Consider the following 16,124-nt stretch of genomic DNA (forward strand, 5'->3'; position numbering starts at 1 on the left):
AACGACATCGACGAAATGACATTCCAACAGAAACAACAAGGGTATGCGTGTATAACCGAAATCGAGCAAAACAAGTACTCCCATCATCCAAACGCCCCTTCAACCCTTGAGCGCCTTTTTTGCATTCTTGAAACTCAAATGCGCCAACGCGTTGTACAGATGGAACAACCTGGCACACTCCTTGTCCTCCTCGAACGGGTACCTTGCCCCGATGGCCACCGCTGCCGCGTAGCCACTGACGATGGCGACCTCTTGCATGTTGACGAGCGTCCAACCGCCGCAGTAGTTTGTGTGGTTTGCACCGTTGATGAGCCACAACCAGGGAACGACGTAGGCGTAGTGGGTCCAACGATGGGATTGCTGCTTCCACCACTTTTCGAGGATGATCTTGTCCTTGGAAATTTCGTCTTTGGTCCACTTTTGGGAGAGTTCCTTGTTGAGGAAGATGGTCTGGAAGACGTGGTCTTCGACGGGAGGATCTTTGAGATCCTGGGGGTTGGTGGAGGGAAGCTGGGAGAGTTCCTTTTCTTGGGAATCGCCTTGCTTGCCGTTGGGTCCTTGACGCTCGCGTGGTGGTGCAGAGGAGGGTGAACGTGCACCCTTGTCCTCTGGACCTGTGGGGCCTGCACCGGAAAACTGAGGCTGGTAGTTGGTTAGATCAAAGGACATCTCGATGAGCGAGGGATCGTCCTCGTACATCTTGATGAGGTAGAGAGGCTTCCAGTTCTTTTTTGCAAAGTCGAAGGATTTCTTGGTCTCTTCGTCGTCGCGATTCTTGGCGTTGTACTTGGCGTCGTAAGTCATCTGGTAGTGCTTGCACATGTAATCGTAGTCGTTGTGCGTTGTAGTGATGTCCCAGCGGTAGACGATGGAGCCGAGGATCTTGCGTTCCTTCCACGTAGCGCCCTTGTTGAGGATCTTGAGGGAGGTGTCGGCATCGCAGGCAAGGATGAGCTCGTCGAAGACCTCGACACGCTCTTGTTCATCACCGGTGGTGAGCGGCTTGCCTTCCTTGTCGACACGACGGGAGGTGACGAGGATGTTTCCGCCGCGTTTGCGTGCCTCGCGGGTGTTGCGCTGAATCTCGGTGACCTCTCGACTGGTCTCGACGCGGATGTTACCGTTCTTGGTCACCTCGTCTTCCCACGTTGCGTACACTCGCGCCAGCTCCGGGAAGGCCATCATGGTGGGCACACTGGCCAGCAGACTGTTTTCAGAGAACTCAAAGAGTCGCATGCTGGGATCCAAAAACACTCGTTCCAGAATCGCCGAAGAGATGTGCTTGGTATCGTTGCCCGTTCCGAAGAAGAGCGCTACGAGTGGGTAGACCATTCGCTCGCCGAACTCGTCAGAGAAGCCGAACAACTTGAGCATGCGGTGGACGGGGATGACGGCGAAGAAGACCTCGAAGCGCTTGATGGTCTTGAGCGTCGTTCCAAACTTCTTGATGTCCTTTGCGTACTTCTCCACCAACTCGGAGGGAAACACGTTGGACCAGAAGGACTCTTTTCCCTTGCCGAACGAGATCTGCATGCCTACTTCCTGCGCTTTGAAGCCGAGAACGTGTTCAAACACCTTGAAGGTGTTGTAGAAGACGGGGGATGCACCCTGCACGCCATCGTTGATGTATTGCGATCGATACTTGGCTGGGTCCGGTAGCTGGTAGGAAGTGGCAGAGCCGCCGAGTGAACACTGCTTGTCGTAGAGGGTAACGTCGAATTCATGGGGAGAGAGGGAGAAGGCGTGGCACGCTGACATGCCAGACGCGCCAGCACCGACGACGATGACACGCTTCTTCTGGCTGGCATGGCTGCCGTTGCCGTTTGCTGTGGACGACATGACGTTCGGATATCAACTTCCAGGCTCCGGATGATGTCCGGACGGATGAGCAAAGAGTCCTCCGAGGTCAGACCGGATCGACGTTGAGTGGTGACGATGGTCCTGTAGGACACTGTAGGTTGAGGATGTGACGAGTTTATACAACCTCGATAGGGTATACTGTAGCATGAACGTCTGTCTGGTTTGTCATCTTGATGCGGAGGCGGAATGCTTTCGCAATCATGTCGGCAGGACCCTGAACCAGCTGACGATTCTGAGAGGCGCCACAATGCTGTTCAATGGATTAGCAAAGCTGCACTCGAGGACGTCATCGCATAAATTCGCCGATCCGCTTTTGACAGCTTGGCTGCATTTCCGAAATCGGTCGAGCTTGCATCGGGTGCAGATCATAAAAATCGGGTGGCCAGCCAACAACACGCCGCGCTGCTTCGCACTTTTCTGAACCCTGCAGCTGCGCAAGAAGAACACAGACCAACACTTTATTTCAAGAGCCAAACCTTATTCTCCTCAACTTTTTCGTATCGGCTTCATCCCGACTACTCAACTCACTGCCCACCACAAGTCACAGCAGAGCTCACAGCAGAGCTCACAGCAGAGTCTCCACGCCAGCGGCTGACCCGTGCGCCGCAGTGGTCCGTCTCTGGCACACTCTACGCTTTGTAGGCTCAGTCTTCTCAGAAAGAAGCCGCTCAAAGCGCCAGCTCGATCGCAACGTCGCGACTTTCTTCAGTACCTTTCGCCAGCACTCTTGTTTGACATTGTCTCGAGCGCGAATCCTACATAGCTGAGATAACGACCCTTCGCCTTCTTTACGTTCTGTCGTTCTGCACCACTCCCTTGAGCGGGACCAATCAGCTCTTGATGCTTCGCTCTGCCTCTGGCTTTCTATAGACTGTATCTTCGCCTCCAAGAATCACTCCACGAATCTTCGGGATGCCTCTCGTCACCACAGACCCTCTGGCCTCGACATCTAGCATCGGTTCCGCCTTGCCGCAAACCAATGACGGACAGAAAAGCGCAGTCGACAAGGCCGCAGAAAAGATTACCTTCGCGAGCAAAATCATCAAAGATCTATCCATCCTTCGCTCCGATCCCCGCTATGTTGAGCAGACTCGCTCCGCCGACACGGGCCAGGCCCTCCAGTTCCGACTCAACAGCATGCCGCCCCGTCTTTGTCCCGAACACGAGGCAACCAAGCTGTACAATTTCTTCATAGCTTGGACGCAGGAGTGGGAAAGAGGCATGACCGGTCTCGCTGTTGAAAACCGAATCGGCGCGTCTCTTGGCGACGTCGTTCCGCCGTGGGACTTTGTCTGGCTTGACGAGTACATCTGCGATCCCTCGGTCCCCACCCTCGACAAGGTCCCCCCTGTGCCAGACGTCAACGGTCACAGAATCACCGATGAGCTCTGCGTCAACAAGGGCTGCGATTGCGACAACGACGAGTGCGATCCCAGAACCTGCGCATGCCTTCGCAGGGCGGCAGAGTGCTACCCGTATCAAGAGTCGCACTACCAGCACATGTTTACCCCGCCCACCAACACGCAAGTGCCCATTGTGCCCGAGTTCGCCTACGACAGAGATGGTCGTCTCGTCAACCATTTGCCGTTCGGTACACCCATCTTCGAGTGCAACAGTTTGTGTTCTTGCTCATCGTCATGCCCCAACCGCGTGGTTCAAAAGGGTAAGTCTGCCAAACTCGCCTTCTTCAAGACTGAGGGAAAAGGTTGGGGCATCAAGACGCTCGACTACCTTCCCAAAGGCTCATTCGTCGGCACATACGGCGGCGAGCTCACCAACGATGAGGAGAGCGAGAGGCGCGCCAAAGTGTATGAAGGCCTGCTCGGGACCACCTACCTCCAGGTTCTCGACAGCCATATAATCAAGGTCCACCTAACTCGTCAAATCATCGAGAAGGAGCTCGCGGAACGCAATGAGCTCGACCGGTATCGCGAAAGCAGGTCCGGTAAGCGCGAGCTTGTCAGGCTCATCACCCACGCGACCGACCTCATCGAAAGGTACGACGAATACTACCACTATCTCGAATCTCATCGCGACGAGGAGCCTGGCCTGTTCGAAGCCGAGCTCAGCGTCAAGGAAGGGAAACAAGACATTGCCAGCGCCAGCCACCTGCTCACACGCGCTACCAACAATGCCCACAATCGTGCGCAGGACTGGGCGTTCCAGCAGCGCGCCAAAGCCATCTCGCGCAACCCTGCACTCGCATTCCAAGAAGCACCGATCCGGCCCGAGACCGACTTCAACGATCCGCTCTATGATTTCCTCTCCCTGAGCGCAGCCGAGCAGCAACAGGCGCGCAAGATGCGCAACATCCGTTCCGACATGGAAGACGCCCAGCAAGTCACGGTCGACTCGGCGCTTTGGGGTAACCACACTCGCTTCTTCAACCACTCGTGCGATCCCAACATCTACCACGTCCCCGTCTACACGGACAACGCCTCTATCATGCGTCCACTGCTGGCGTTCTTTACGTACAAGAAGGTCAAGGAAGGCGAAGAGCTTTGCTTCAACTATGCTGGAGGTCATCCTGAGGAAGACAAGGACGTTGGTGCTGCTGCTGCGGCTTCCTCGACACCGCTCAGCCCTGCCAAGGCGAGAGGAAGACACAAGGCTGCCTTGACCATGGCTGGTGCTGGGGCGGATACGACGGCGACCTTTGCGGCCGCTTCTCAGGAGGAGGCTGCGGTGACGAGCGCTGGAAAGTTGGTCATTAAGTGCAGATGCGGTGCCAAAAATTGTACTGGGCGTGTGTTCGCCTAGGCTTCCTAGAAGCGTTTCATGTAGTCTGCGTGGCATGTTGTCTTGCCGGTCATCTCTCAAGAATGCAGGGTGCGGCTGGGTCTGTTCGAACAGTGCACGACGTCAATCCGATCTCAAAAAGCGCAGACGTTGGTTCTGCGAATGCGAACATTCTCCATTGTGTGTGGAAAGATGACAAAATGGTCCCGAGTGAGGGCGGGCTATCTATCTCTGCTGCTGATGGTGAGCGACGACGCGTACGAGCAAGGAGTTGAGTCTTGCGATGCTGACGATTTGACTTCCGGGAAGAATCTTGTCTTGGACCGGGGTAGAAGTGGTTGCGGTGCTGATGCTTTGGGCTCTGGCGAGGTTGTCCGCTGGAGGTGTTTGCGTCGAGCTGTGGAGGGTGGGTAGGGGGGTGGTGGAGGACTGGGGGCTGCTGGCGCTTCGAGCGGAGTTGCTTCGCGCCACCGCGGTTAGGGGTGTCGTTCCGAATCTGGTTCGACTCGTGGACGGCGGGTAGAGGGAGAGTGAGGATGCGTTTTTGGTGTGTGTTTTGGCGTCTGAGGTGGAGGAAGAGGGTGGGATGAGGAGTTCTCGTTCGTGTCGACCGACGCCGGATGAGGAGTAGTAGCTGCGCGAGGTGGAAGTGGTGCGGTCTAGAGCGGAGGTCGATGGACCAGCGGAGACGCCCAGACCGGTCTGGCCTGCTCGGACTGCTTGCGCCGGCTCGATCCGAGTACCCGCCGAAGAACCACCCGTGAACGTCGCTGCACGGTTCAGCCCTCCCCCCGCCGCCCTCTCGCGATCCTCCTCGCTTGCAATCAAGGTCTCTCTCAACACCTGCAAACTAGCCATCTCCGTCGCCCTTCCCACCCCTACCTCTCCCACCGTCTTAGCCGCCTTCTCCTTCAAACACCTCTCCGCGTTCTCCCGGATCACCCTGCTCCACCTCTGAACCGTCTCGGCATTCTCAAAGCTGAACATGAACCTCTTGACTTCAGCTAAACCTCCTTCGCCAGAGGTGAGTGTGAAGCTGTGCTTCATGAACGCCCGCTCCACGCTCACATTGAAGCTCCTCGGCAGAGGGCAATCCTCGCTGTCCTCGGAATCGTCGATCTCACCCCCACCGTAGAACCGGGCGTTGCGACCGGCGCGTACGAACACGACCTGTTTGCTACCTAGACTCTTGGTCCACATGGTGAAGCTCGCCTGGTTCGAGTTGGCGAACGTCAGGATAGGCGGCTCGAACGTCGTGTCCTGTGCGTAGAGTCGGATCGCCAGATCCGGATCGGGTGCGGGGATCACGAGCGTCACCGGCTCCGCGGGTTGCGCGTACGTCAAACGTGTCGGCAGTCGACCGCCTTTGACGCGGATCGTGAAACGCGGTTCGAATCGATCCAACGCCTGCACCAGTGGCTCGGATCGAATGCTCAGGTAGATCCGGCTCAACGTTCGATCCGACAGCACCTGCGTGGGGTCGTGCTGTCGAAATACAGAGACAAAGTCTTGCTTGGACAGCTCCGGACACGGTGCGCTGAACAAACTCGGTGTGACGACCGTCACAGGTCGTGGGAAGTTCGGCGAAGTGATGGAAGAGGGACCCGCTTGGACACCCGTGTGCAGAGCGTCGTTGAGAGCCATCATGGCAAACACTAGGTCGGATGCGATCTGTTCCGTAAAACTCGGTTTGATCATCGACGCGTTGTGCGACGTCCAGCTCTGCGCAAAGTGCATGAGCAGCGCCTCGAACGCTTCCAGGTCGGTCGGGAAGCGCAAGTCGAGCAACAGCGCTCGAAGCGCAGATTCGATCGACACCCCAACGTGTCGATGTTGCGAGACGTAGGCTTTCAGTGTTTCTCGGCGCGAAGGATGGCCCAGGTACTGCGTCAGATCATGTCGGTCCAGCTCCGGGGTCTGGTACAGCAGCTGTGCAATCGAGGCGGCCGTGGGTTCGAGGCCAGTCTTGGCGACGAGCGCACGCACAGCTGCATCCGGATCCTTGCTGAAGTGAGAGACAAATCCCCACAGCACCGGATTCTGCGCACGTGTTTTTGCAGATGCAGAACGGGTGTTGCTGGTGACGCTGACTTTGAGTCGATGCAGCTCGAGAATGTTCTTGACGCTGAACTTCCATGAAAGAGAAGGGAGCACCGACGCTTGCTTCATCTTCCCCAGGGCTTGACCATTCTCCGAACCAGGGGCTGACACGGGCTTGGCAAGGACGAGAATGTCGCTGAACAAGAAGAGGAAGCGGTCTTTGATGGTCGTTGCGCTGATCACCTGGAACACGGGATCGGTAGCGAGCAGCTTGCGGGGCGGATCTAGCATGTCTTCTTGCGTCGCACCAGGGACAGTCTGCATAGGACGAGCAGAGGAGAGCATTCGGCTGTAACGATGGATCATGGCTGCAGTGGTGGGCGCGAGCGATTTGACCGCTGCTGTGTGATGGTCAGAAGACGTGGAGCCATCGGCGTCGGCTGTGCCGTCTTGCAAATCTGGCCGGATTCGAGCACTGACCACCGAAGAGACGGAGGCGTTGCGCTGCAGCTCTGCCGATGTTGCTGTCGGTGCTGCCGACTTGTCCGTCGATTGCCCGCCGAAGAGCCGATGCTCGAAGGTGGCGTCATACTGCCTCTCTCGCTGCTGCGACAAAGCTCTGGCTGTCTCGCCGTGTGGCCCTTCCACCGTGAAGATAGGCTGCGAAGGAGTCGGTGCAGGTCCCGGTGTCTCCTCCGTGAGAATGGGCGCCGAAATGAAGCTTGCTTCGGTCGGCAGTTTGGGCGATTCGGTCTTCTTCCCGCCTCGGCGCGCCCAGAAGCTACCACCTTCCTTTGCCGCGGAAGATGGCGTCCTTCGCAAGCTGGATGCCTTTCGTCGCAGAGACGTGAACAACCCGATCTGCCTGCCATTAGCATCTTGCTCGTCCTTCGGCGCCGATGCGTAGAGAGGAACGTCCGAAGCTCCTGCAGCTGCCGCCGAAGAGGGCGGGCCTGCCGAGACGGCCATGGGATTGAACCCTTCCTGCATCTGCACAGGGCTCCCTGCTTGGGATAGACCGGGGAACGGGTGCAGCTTTTCATTGCCAATCAGCGAAGACAGATCCGCTGAGGGACGCTGCGAATGACCGCTGGAGGCGGGAGGTGGCGGGATCGATACGTGTTCGGTGAACCTGCTGCCATTTGCCGTATTGCTTCGCTCTAGCCTCGGAGCCGGTGGAGCGATTCGGGACGGCGTGTTTGCTCCACCAGGCCCGACATCCGCGCTCTTGGCATGGTTCGTCCGAGCGAGTACACCGAGCTTGTCCGCCATCCGATCGACCTTACGTAGGTAGGCGTCGTCGATATCTCCATCCACGTCGCTCACTTCGCTGATCGAACGGTTGCTTCCCTTATGAGAAAGCGACGACCCATTCGCGCGAGAGTCGGGCACCCTCAAGTTGTGTTCGTCATCCCCTCCCACCGACGAGCGAGATCGAGCGTCCAAGTCCATATCGGGAGCGTATTCGTTCACGAAATCCGATCCAAGCATCGCTTGAAGGCGTTCAGAAGGCTTGGCACGAGAGCTCGGAACCGACAGAAGCTCGAATTCCGAATCTCTCATATGTGGTGCCTCAGCATCGTGGCTTAATCGTCGCGAGCTGGGCCCTGCATCCCTGATTGCCTCATCCTCTGGGACCTCAATCAGAGGTGAGCCGATCGCAGGAGCACCGTTGTACGCTCTGGCTTCTTCGGACGATCTTAAACGTGTTTCCCTTTCGGTACGACCCTCGAGGCTTTCCCGGCTCAGAGGATCTGTGCCACTGCTGGCGATCGACATTGGCCAGTCGCCTCGCGTCTTGCGGGAGACGCTGTCGCCACGAGTGGTCATAGGGCTGAAGCCAACAGCTGGTGAGTCGGTCGACATGAGCGAGTTGGACAGGCGCAGTGGCAGATTGACTCCGCCGGGACTCGCGTTCATCCAGGGCGTTCTAGGCGTTCTGCGTGCCTCACCAAATTCGGTCTCGGCGCTGGGCGAAGGATCGCAGGGCACGGAGGCCATTCCACGCTGGAAGAGGCGTTGTGACGGAGGGGTTGTGGGAAAATCTGCACCGGATGCTTGCTGGGCATGCTTCGGTGTGCCCGCAACTGTTGCGAGTCCAAGACCTTGCACCGCAGCTACAGCGACTTTCGGAGATGGTGCATTCTGCAGCATTTGGCCGCCTTCTGCAGTTGAGCCGTTGCGTGGTACGGGCCCACCGTGATGGTCGTCTTGATCGCTGTCGTCTCCGTCGTCGTAGCCACCAGCTGCTGGCGAATAAAGCTGGTAGAAGGCGTCATCTTCCAACGATTCCTCATCCGTATAGGAGGCTGGGCTGGATAAAAGCTCTTGTGTTGTCGGGCGCTGGATGTGTAGCCGGTCGAGCGACGGAAGAAGCCTGGAGGCGCGATTAGAGGCTACAACATCCTTTTGCACTCCCGGCGACGGGCCCTCTCGACCCGCCTTCGGTGGTTCTTGGTCTGTGTTGAATTCGGGGGTTTCCGGTGCTTGCGATAGGACCGAGGCGAGCCCTAAACCAACAAGACCAGCACGACGTCTCTTCTGCGCATCACTGTCGAAATTGATGTTGAGACCTCCCTCGTCAGCGCCATTGTCGCTTCTAGTAGAGGCTGGATCGACGTTTCGTGCAGACGAGTGGATCGCTTCGGCTTCGACTGAGGAGAATCGCATAGACGGCGACGTCTCCAAGCCGAAGCTGTCCTCGTTGTTGAGGAGGGCCATAGTGCTTTCGCGATTGCGTTCCTGCATGTCGCGAGCGGATGCGTTAGTAATAGTGCTGTGTGCGTAGTCTGACGCGAGAGAGGCAGCCGACGACGAATTTTTCAAGCCTACCGACGGTGTCGGCTCTGGTGCCAGGGCAGCATACGTATGAGCGTCAATGGCGGCAGTACTGGCAGGGCTGAGAGCTAGTCGGAGAGCTGGCGCAGGTGGAAGTGACGCTTGCGAGAGGTGCGGAGGCACGGGAGACGATGGTGGTCGGATGACTACACCCACCGGGCTGATCGATTCGTCGACAGCTGGAGAGTTTGTGATCACCTGTGGTAGCCTCGGATGTTGGTATGAAACCTGTGAGTTGCTGGCGTAGTCTGCACCATCAGATTGGTCCGCGATTGGCTGCGGCGTCGGCGTAGCAGTTCCTCTGCCCCTCGTGCTCAACTTGCGCAGCATCTCCGTCCTCGCCATCTGACGCTGGGACTGTTGTCGCGATAGGCCCGGAACCGCCTCATCGGCCGTGTGATCGAGCGGCGGGGCAGGAACTGGACTCTCCTCCTCGGGCACATGAGCTTGAGCGGGATCAGCTGTGGGCAGCTTGAGCATACTCTGACGCTCAACGCGTCGCTGATGGATGCGCGAGATGCGATTGGATGCAGGGCCAGGAACCGCGAGAAAGACGCCTTGGACGAATTCGGCCTTTTTCTGTGCTTCTGCCAGGGCTGTGAGACCATTGACGGTGCGGCTCCTTCGAAGCGAAGAGCGGTACTTGATCGACTGGCGTTTCAATCTGGTCTCGTGCGCAGACTCATCGTCGGACGCCATGTCCGGCACGTCATCGTCTCGGCTCGAGATGGCAGGAGGGGAAGGTGTCGCAGCGCCTCGGCCGATGAGGGTTCCTTCGGGAGTACGGTCGTAGAATACGTCGGTGCCGCTATTGCCGAGGAGCTTCTCGAGAGCGTAAGCACGAGCAGCCTGACTGGCGGCGCTGGTGCTGGCGCTTCGCTGCAGGCCTGCGGATTCGCGTTCCAGCAGGATTCGCGCGCGAAGCTGCTCGAGAGAGGGCAAGGGAGAGCGGTTGAAAGGTCGCTGACTCGGTTTGTCCTGGAACAACGGGGAACGAGAGCGGTCGTGCGATTCGTCAGACGACAGCAACGCTCCGGGAATGGGCAGCAGCGAGGTCGAAGCGACAGCGTTGTCGGCGCCGTAAGGGTTCCTATCGTAGCTCGATCGTGACGGGAATTGATCCGAGGCGTTGTTGAGTGAAGGAGAGGGATGGGTGGACGCCGAGGGCGTCTGCTGAGCGGTGTTGAGGTCGTGAGATGTATCAGCCATTGATGTTGGTAGGCCTGTGCGACTGGATTCGGGCGCTGCAGTCTGTTGTGAAGGCTCCGCAGGCGCTTGCGAGGAAGATGCAAGATCGGTCTCTGGTTCCAAAGGAAACGCACCAGGAAGCGCAGGTGTAGCTGCTCTTGATCTGATCTCTCGGTGCGATGCGGCTCGCTTGAGCATGGCGATGGCGTTTGTGCGAGCCACCGAGCCCTGCCGCGTGAGATTTGGTGCAGCGTCGACCATGGTGGATGCAAAACACTGAGGAGCTCGCCCTAAGTGATGGCCTTGATACGCAGCCTGGTTTCGACGGTGCTAAGCGACAGCGCCAAAGTGCTTGTGCTCGCCGACGGTAGCCTTTCCACTGTCAGAAGCCTCTATGTCGCCAACAGCATGTTGAATAGCGGCGGTAGAAGCGGGTGAGGGGCGCGATGGTTACGGTTTCGCGAAGTGATTCGAGACGATCACGGACGAACAAAGCAATTCCCAGAAGGCTCGGTCGTGGTTGACTGTGACTGTGTGACGCTTGGATGGTGAGACGAGATGGTCGGAAGATGCGAAGAGACTGGACGCGCTGAGTTGTGATGCTGATTGAATCTATCGTGATGATGCCGAGAAAGTGTCGGAAAAGATGCGACGAATGTAAACGCCAAGGGTAGTTGAGCAACAGAACCCAAGGTGATGGTCGATGGCGCTTGCTGGTATGCTTTTGTGTCGACTATCGGCTGCTCAGACGCAGGTTCAGCTATTCTGCTTCCGACGATCTTGCCTGCGACGATGACAGTGCAGCGATTCAAGGGTTGAGTGTCGATGGATGCGAAGCCATTCGTCAAGAAACCAAGAGGGAAAGACCGAGCTCAGGGTCCTCTCTCTTGCTTTCTCTGAGCGACATGTGCGTGCGCCTCTTCCGAGAAAAATTCAAGGCTGCAAACGCGCCGAGAGATTTGGAGCATGCATAGCGGGCTGTGCTTTGTTCGCTGCGCCTTTGCCGCCGCGTGTGTCTCAGTCGCCGAGCTTTGTTTTCTTCCTGTCGGCACATGCTCAACAACGCGATTTCTTCGGCTTCGACGCTGCAGTCGCCCAGGTCGGCAAGGCCGAACTCCTTTTCGGCAACGCAAGCTACTCTGCTGCCTGACAAATACTCTCTTCGGTCCCGTCCAAGAACAATCGGGGCTATCCGCTCTTTCAGCTGCGAGATGCACGGTGTGACCAGCAACAACAGGACTGCTGAGCCTGCAGGAACGATGCGTCAATCTGTGCGAGAACAATTTTTGGACTCTTTTTAAGGTCCCCCTTTTCGCCGGAACTTTTTTTCATGGCGCATTTTCATGAGCGATACACTCACACTCGGGACCGTTACCATCAAAGCCTCACACTCAACTCACATTCGAAGCACCGGCACTAGACAAGAGTTGGAAGACGTATTTAGCATTGATCAAATCGGGCATGATCGTAGCGGGGAGAAGAACATCGACCGGTCGACACCAAGACTTCCAAGAGCGGACAACGACGCTTGGCCTCGTGACTAGAGGGTCAAAACGAAGACCTACCTTGGAAGTTTGACGCCGGAGTCGATCGCATCTTCCTGCTTCTACAGGTTCAATATACGGTATTTGTGCGTCGGTTGACTTCCATTAGCAAGCGCATGGAGGGGAGAGACGTTGGCGATCGCATCCATCCTTGCCTCCTCCGTATCAATGACACATGAGCCACTTGCTGCCTTCACCGCTCTACCACAAGCAGCGAGACATGACAAGCAACAGCGACGGTCGAACAGAGAGCGGCAGGATGCAGTCGATCGGGTGTGTTGGAGCCTTGGGGGAAAGAGATCGGAACGGACAGGAATCACGGGTATAAATGAATACTAGCGCATCACATCGGTATCAAGTTTTGTCGGTGCTGCGAAACGAAATCACTTGGTGATGTGTCCCGCCTCAAAGGCAGGGTTGATGGGCTGCGAAGCCTCGGTAGTGTTGTGTGCCGCGCCGTTGATCGCCGGCGCCGCCTTGGATGCCAACGACTCGTCGTGCGTGGCAGCAGCACCGGCAGCGCCAGCGCCGATCGCTGTAGCACCCGTGCCGGCTACGATGGCACCAGGCGCATGCTCGCCGTTCTGAGTCGAATATGCGCTCGCGGTAGCACCGGGCTGGCCGACGCCCTGCTGAGCAGCGTTCGACACGCTTGTCGTCTGACCGCTGTGGCCGGCACCGGCAAGGCCAGCGGCACCAGCAGCGCCAGCGAGACCAGCAGCACCAGCAGCACCAGCGGCGCCGGCAGCGCCAGCACCAGAGTTAGTGGGCGAAGGGCCGAGGTTCTGCGTCTTGGAGGAGACCGTGTTGCGAGGGTCCTTCTGGCCCGCAGCGACGATGCTGAAAGCAGGCGAATACCACTCCTTGTTGACGTGGCTGGGGTTGGCCTTGGCAGCGGCGTCCTTCTCGTCGATCTTCTGGATCCAGCCGTCGGGGTGGCCGAGGTTGGGGAGGATCGAGTTGCGCTTCGAAGTGGCCAGCTTGAACGAGCTGTCGTTCTTCTTGGCATCCTCAGGCTTCTCCTTCTGGAACGTGTCCTTGAAGGCATCGCCAATGCCCTTGCCCTCAATCTCCTTGTTGCGCTCGATGCGGTCGCGCAGCTCGACCAGCTGTGTGTCGAGGTCCTGGAGCGCGTTGCGGATGCCCTGCTCGGCAGCCTTGGAGATGGCCTTCTTGATGATGCCGGTGGCGAGCGGGCGCAGCACCTTGATGAGCGTGTCATGCTTCGAATCGCGGATGGCAAACTTGAGCTTGTCCACCTTGGCGACCACCTGCTTGACGGTGAAGATGTGACGGCTCTTCTTGCCACGAGGAGCGTTCTCGGCCTCGAGGTGCACGGTGACGGTCAAGCCCTTGCCACCGAGGAAGACGTCAGCGGTACCCTTCTCGTTGAGCTTGGGGAAGCCCTGCTTCTTCTTGAAGAAGAAGTGGACGTCGCGCATGTCGGTCTGGATCTGGTGGAGCGTGAGCTTGAACGAGTGCTGGTGCCTGTCGCCGAGCTTGTCAAACTGCGAAAGCTTGAAGTGGTTGCGCATATCCATCTCGACCTGCGAGGGCAGGATGTTGAGCAGGTCGATGGCAAGGTTCTCGATGACGAGGTCCACCTGGGGGTCGGTGTACTCGATACGGGGCAGCGGAACCAGGCCAACGTGGCTGAGCAGCTCGGGGAGGATGGGGTCGCGAATGTCGCTCCAGAGGTGGGGCTTGAAGGTGAGACCGCCATCGGCGTTGAGGAAGAGGTCCTTGGTGATCTGCTGGACGTTGTCGCCGAGCTTCTTGTTGAGAGGGTCGTTGCCCATGGCCTTGGCAAAGTGAGTGATCTCCCGGAAGAGGGCGTCCTTGTGGGGGACATACTTGCCCTGGCTGCGACCGTCGGCGGCGACGAAGAACTTCTTGCCGGACTCGGTGAGCTGCTTGGCCTGCGAGTTGGCCTCGTCCTTCATGATGTAGCCAGGCTCCTGGAGGCACTTGCGGATGTAGGTGTCCAGGCGGCTGAACCACTGCTTGAGCTCGGGGTCGTTGGCGACGTCGGTGTAGATCTGGTTGACGGCGTCGACGATGGGCTCGGTGGAAGCGCCGTTGGCAAAGCGCTCCAAGAGACGACGGAAGGTGGTCTCTGCGGTGGCGACGTTGCCCTCGGATCGGACGCTCTGGGCGCTCTGGGCGGACTGGTTGTAGACGTGGGTGGCATGTCCCTTGTACTGCTCGAAGAAGTTGAGGAAGTAGTCCATGGCGTCTTGGTAGTCCTTGTGGCGCTGGCACTCGACGACGATCTTCTTGAGACGGTAGTAGAACTGGTCGCGACGCTCCTTGGGGAACTTCTCCTTGAGGTACTCCTGAGCCTTGTCGGAGTGCTCCTTGGCGAGGTCCTTGTGCTTCTGGGGGATCCTGTCCGACAGAGCCTGGGCCTTGGCCTTGGCGACGTCGGCAACAGCGGCCTGGTTCTGCTCCTTGGAGGCGTTGGGGTCGACGGCGTCATTGAGGTCCTGAGCGTGGGCGGCCCCCTCGGATTTGGCCTTTTCGGCGGTGTCCTGGGCATCGGCCTTTGCCTGCTCCTTCTTCTGGAGCAGATCGGGGATGTCGTCGTGGAACTCGTTGTCGGGAGCGGGGTGGTCGACGCTGGCAAGCTTCTCCTCGTCGGGACGGGCGGCCTCGGCGGCCTTGGCGGCACCGTCTGCGAACATGTCGCGGCCAATGTAGCCGAAGTCCTGGACGAGCTTGCGGGCCTCACCGTTGCGGAGGAAGAGGGTGAGGAGGGTGCGGAAGGCCTCGCCGGCGGTCTCGCCGTCCTTCTTGGCGTCGGCGCCGGTCAAGGGGGACTTGACGTTGACATTGCTGGCGACATCAGCCTTGCGGGTGGCGTGGAGGAAGTTCTGGAACTCCTCGCCACCGTTCTTGTTGACGACAACCTGACGGGAAGTCTCGATGAGCTCGCGAAGGTCCTGGATGAGCTTCTTGCCGTCGGGCGAGAGCTTGTCGGTGTTGACGGGGCTGTTGGCAAGCGTGTACTTGAGCGTGTCGTCAATCTGGGCATTGTCGGGGTAGCGACCCTCGCGGAAGGCCTGGATGACGCCGAAGAAGCGCATCTTGCGGTCGACATCGGCAGCCTTCTGGTGCGAGGAAACGGCCGAGGTGACGGCGTTCGCGGAAGGGTTCTCAGAGACCTGAGAAACGGCGGTGGGGACGGTCGTCATGATTGGCAAATTCGACAGTTGGTGGACTCGAAATGTGGCTAGACAGGCAGAATCGGGGTCGACAGACTATCGATCGAAGATTGTGCGAGGTAGCGTCTGGTGAAGAGATGGAGCGATCGCAGGTGGACCGAGACAGGTATACGTGCGATGTGGTATGTACGGTCAAGTGGATGGAATGAACAGATAGTGGTAGGGTATCTGTGCAAACTGGTATCAATAGAAAACTGGTATGTGTGGTAGTATGAGGAGGAAGACCGGATGGCGAGGAGGGATGGCGAGCGATGCTATATACCCTGGCGAGAAGTTGAGTCGGACAAGGCGCTGCGAGCGTGGTACTGCCTGTGACTGTGACGTTTCCGTCGAGCCACGAGAAGATCGGAGAGAGGGTCTGGGCTGGAAGCGTGCTGAACGGTATGACGAGCCAAGGCATGGAATCCCAAAATGGCATCAGCTTTCAGCAAGGGCTTTCGCTCGAGTCGAGGCACGAGACCAGCGGGGCGGATCAGACTCACTCACTCATTCGTGCATCCAGAGGCGTGAGGCCCGGAATGAAAGGCGTGAGACGGCGTCTGAACAGTGTCAGCAGCTCACGTCGGTGAAAGGCGAATGAATGCGTCATTGGGCTGTCCGAAAAGTCAAATGGAGGAGCGAGCGGCCCCAGCCTGAGTGCCCTTTCCGGAATGGCTCCCTCTGTGCAGGGAGACTGAGTCCAGCCATCGCT

The 16,124-nt window shown here is 58.2% G+C and overlaps 6 protein-coding genes across 6 annotated transcripts; 1 reads left to right on the forward strand and 5 right to left on the reverse strand.

Annotated features, from left to right (window-relative positions):
- Positions 1 to 99: 99 nt before the first annotated feature.
- On the reverse strand, positions 100 to 1,839 carry PHSY_005505 (flavin-containing amine oxidasedehydrogenase; the record flags this gene model as incomplete). Its single annotated transcript, XM_012336114.1, has 1 exon — positions 100 to 1,839. The coding sequence occupies one exon, from the start codon at positions 1,837 to 1,839 to the stop codon at positions 100 to 102; it is 1,740 nt and encodes a 579-aa protein (XP_012191504.1).
- Positions 1,840 to 2,058: 219 nt separating this feature from the next.
- PHSY_005506 (hypothetical protein) lies at positions 2,059 to 2,598 on the reverse strand (the record flags this gene model as incomplete). The annotated part of the gene is made up of 2 exons (XM_012336115.1): positions 2,059 to 2,290; positions 2,573 to 2,598. The coding sequence occupies 2 exons, from the start codon at positions 2,596 to 2,598 to the stop codon at positions 2,059 to 2,061; spliced, it is 258 nt and encodes an 85-aa protein (XP_012191505.1).
- Positions 2,599 to 2,772: 174 nt separating this feature from the next.
- PHSY_005507 (histone-lysine N-methyltransferase) lies at positions 2,773 to 4,620 on the forward strand (the record flags this gene model as incomplete). The annotated part of the gene is made up of 1 exon (XM_012336116.1): positions 2,773 to 4,620. One exon carries the CDS (start codon positions 2,773 to 2,775, stop codon positions 4,618 to 4,620), a length of 1,848 nt encoding a protein of 615 aa, XP_012191506.1.
- Positions 4,621 to 4,824: 204 nt separating this feature from the next.
- On the reverse strand, positions 4,825 to 10,926 carry PHSY_005508 (hypothetical protein; the record flags this gene model as incomplete). The annotated part of the gene is made up of 1 exon (XM_012336117.1): positions 4,825 to 10,926. One exon carries the CDS (start codon positions 10,924 to 10,926, stop codon positions 4,825 to 4,827), a length of 6,102 nt encoding a protein of 2,033 aa, XP_012191507.1.
- Positions 10,927 to 11,509: 583 nt separating this feature from the next.
- PHSY_005509 (nitrogen assimilation transcription factor) lies at positions 11,510 to 12,261 on the reverse strand (the record flags this gene model as incomplete). The annotated part of the gene is made up of 2 exons (XM_012336118.1): positions 11,510 to 11,913; positions 12,231 to 12,261. The coding sequence occupies 2 exons, from the start codon at positions 12,259 to 12,261 to the stop codon at positions 11,510 to 11,512; spliced, it is 435 nt and encodes a 144-aa protein (XP_012191508.1).
- A 331-nt stretch (positions 12,262 to 12,592) lies between these two features.
- Positions 12,593 to 15,403, reverse strand: PHSY_005510 (hypothetical protein; the record flags this gene model as incomplete). The annotated part of the gene is made up of 1 exon (XM_012336119.1): positions 12,593 to 15,403. One exon carries the CDS (start codon positions 15,401 to 15,403, stop codon positions 12,593 to 12,595), a length of 2,811 nt encoding a protein of 936 aa, XP_012191509.1.
- Positions 15,404 to 16,124: the final 721 nt, after the last annotated feature.

Source organism: Pseudozyma hubeiensis (genome assembly GCF_000403515.1).
Source record: "Pseudozyma hubeiensis SY62 DNA, scaffold: PHS51, whole genome shotgun sequence".
In the NCBI taxonomy this organism is placed as follows: domain Eukaryota; kingdom Fungi; phylum Basidiomycota; class Ustilaginomycetes; order Ustilaginales; family Ustilaginaceae; genus Pseudozyma; species Pseudozyma hubeiensis.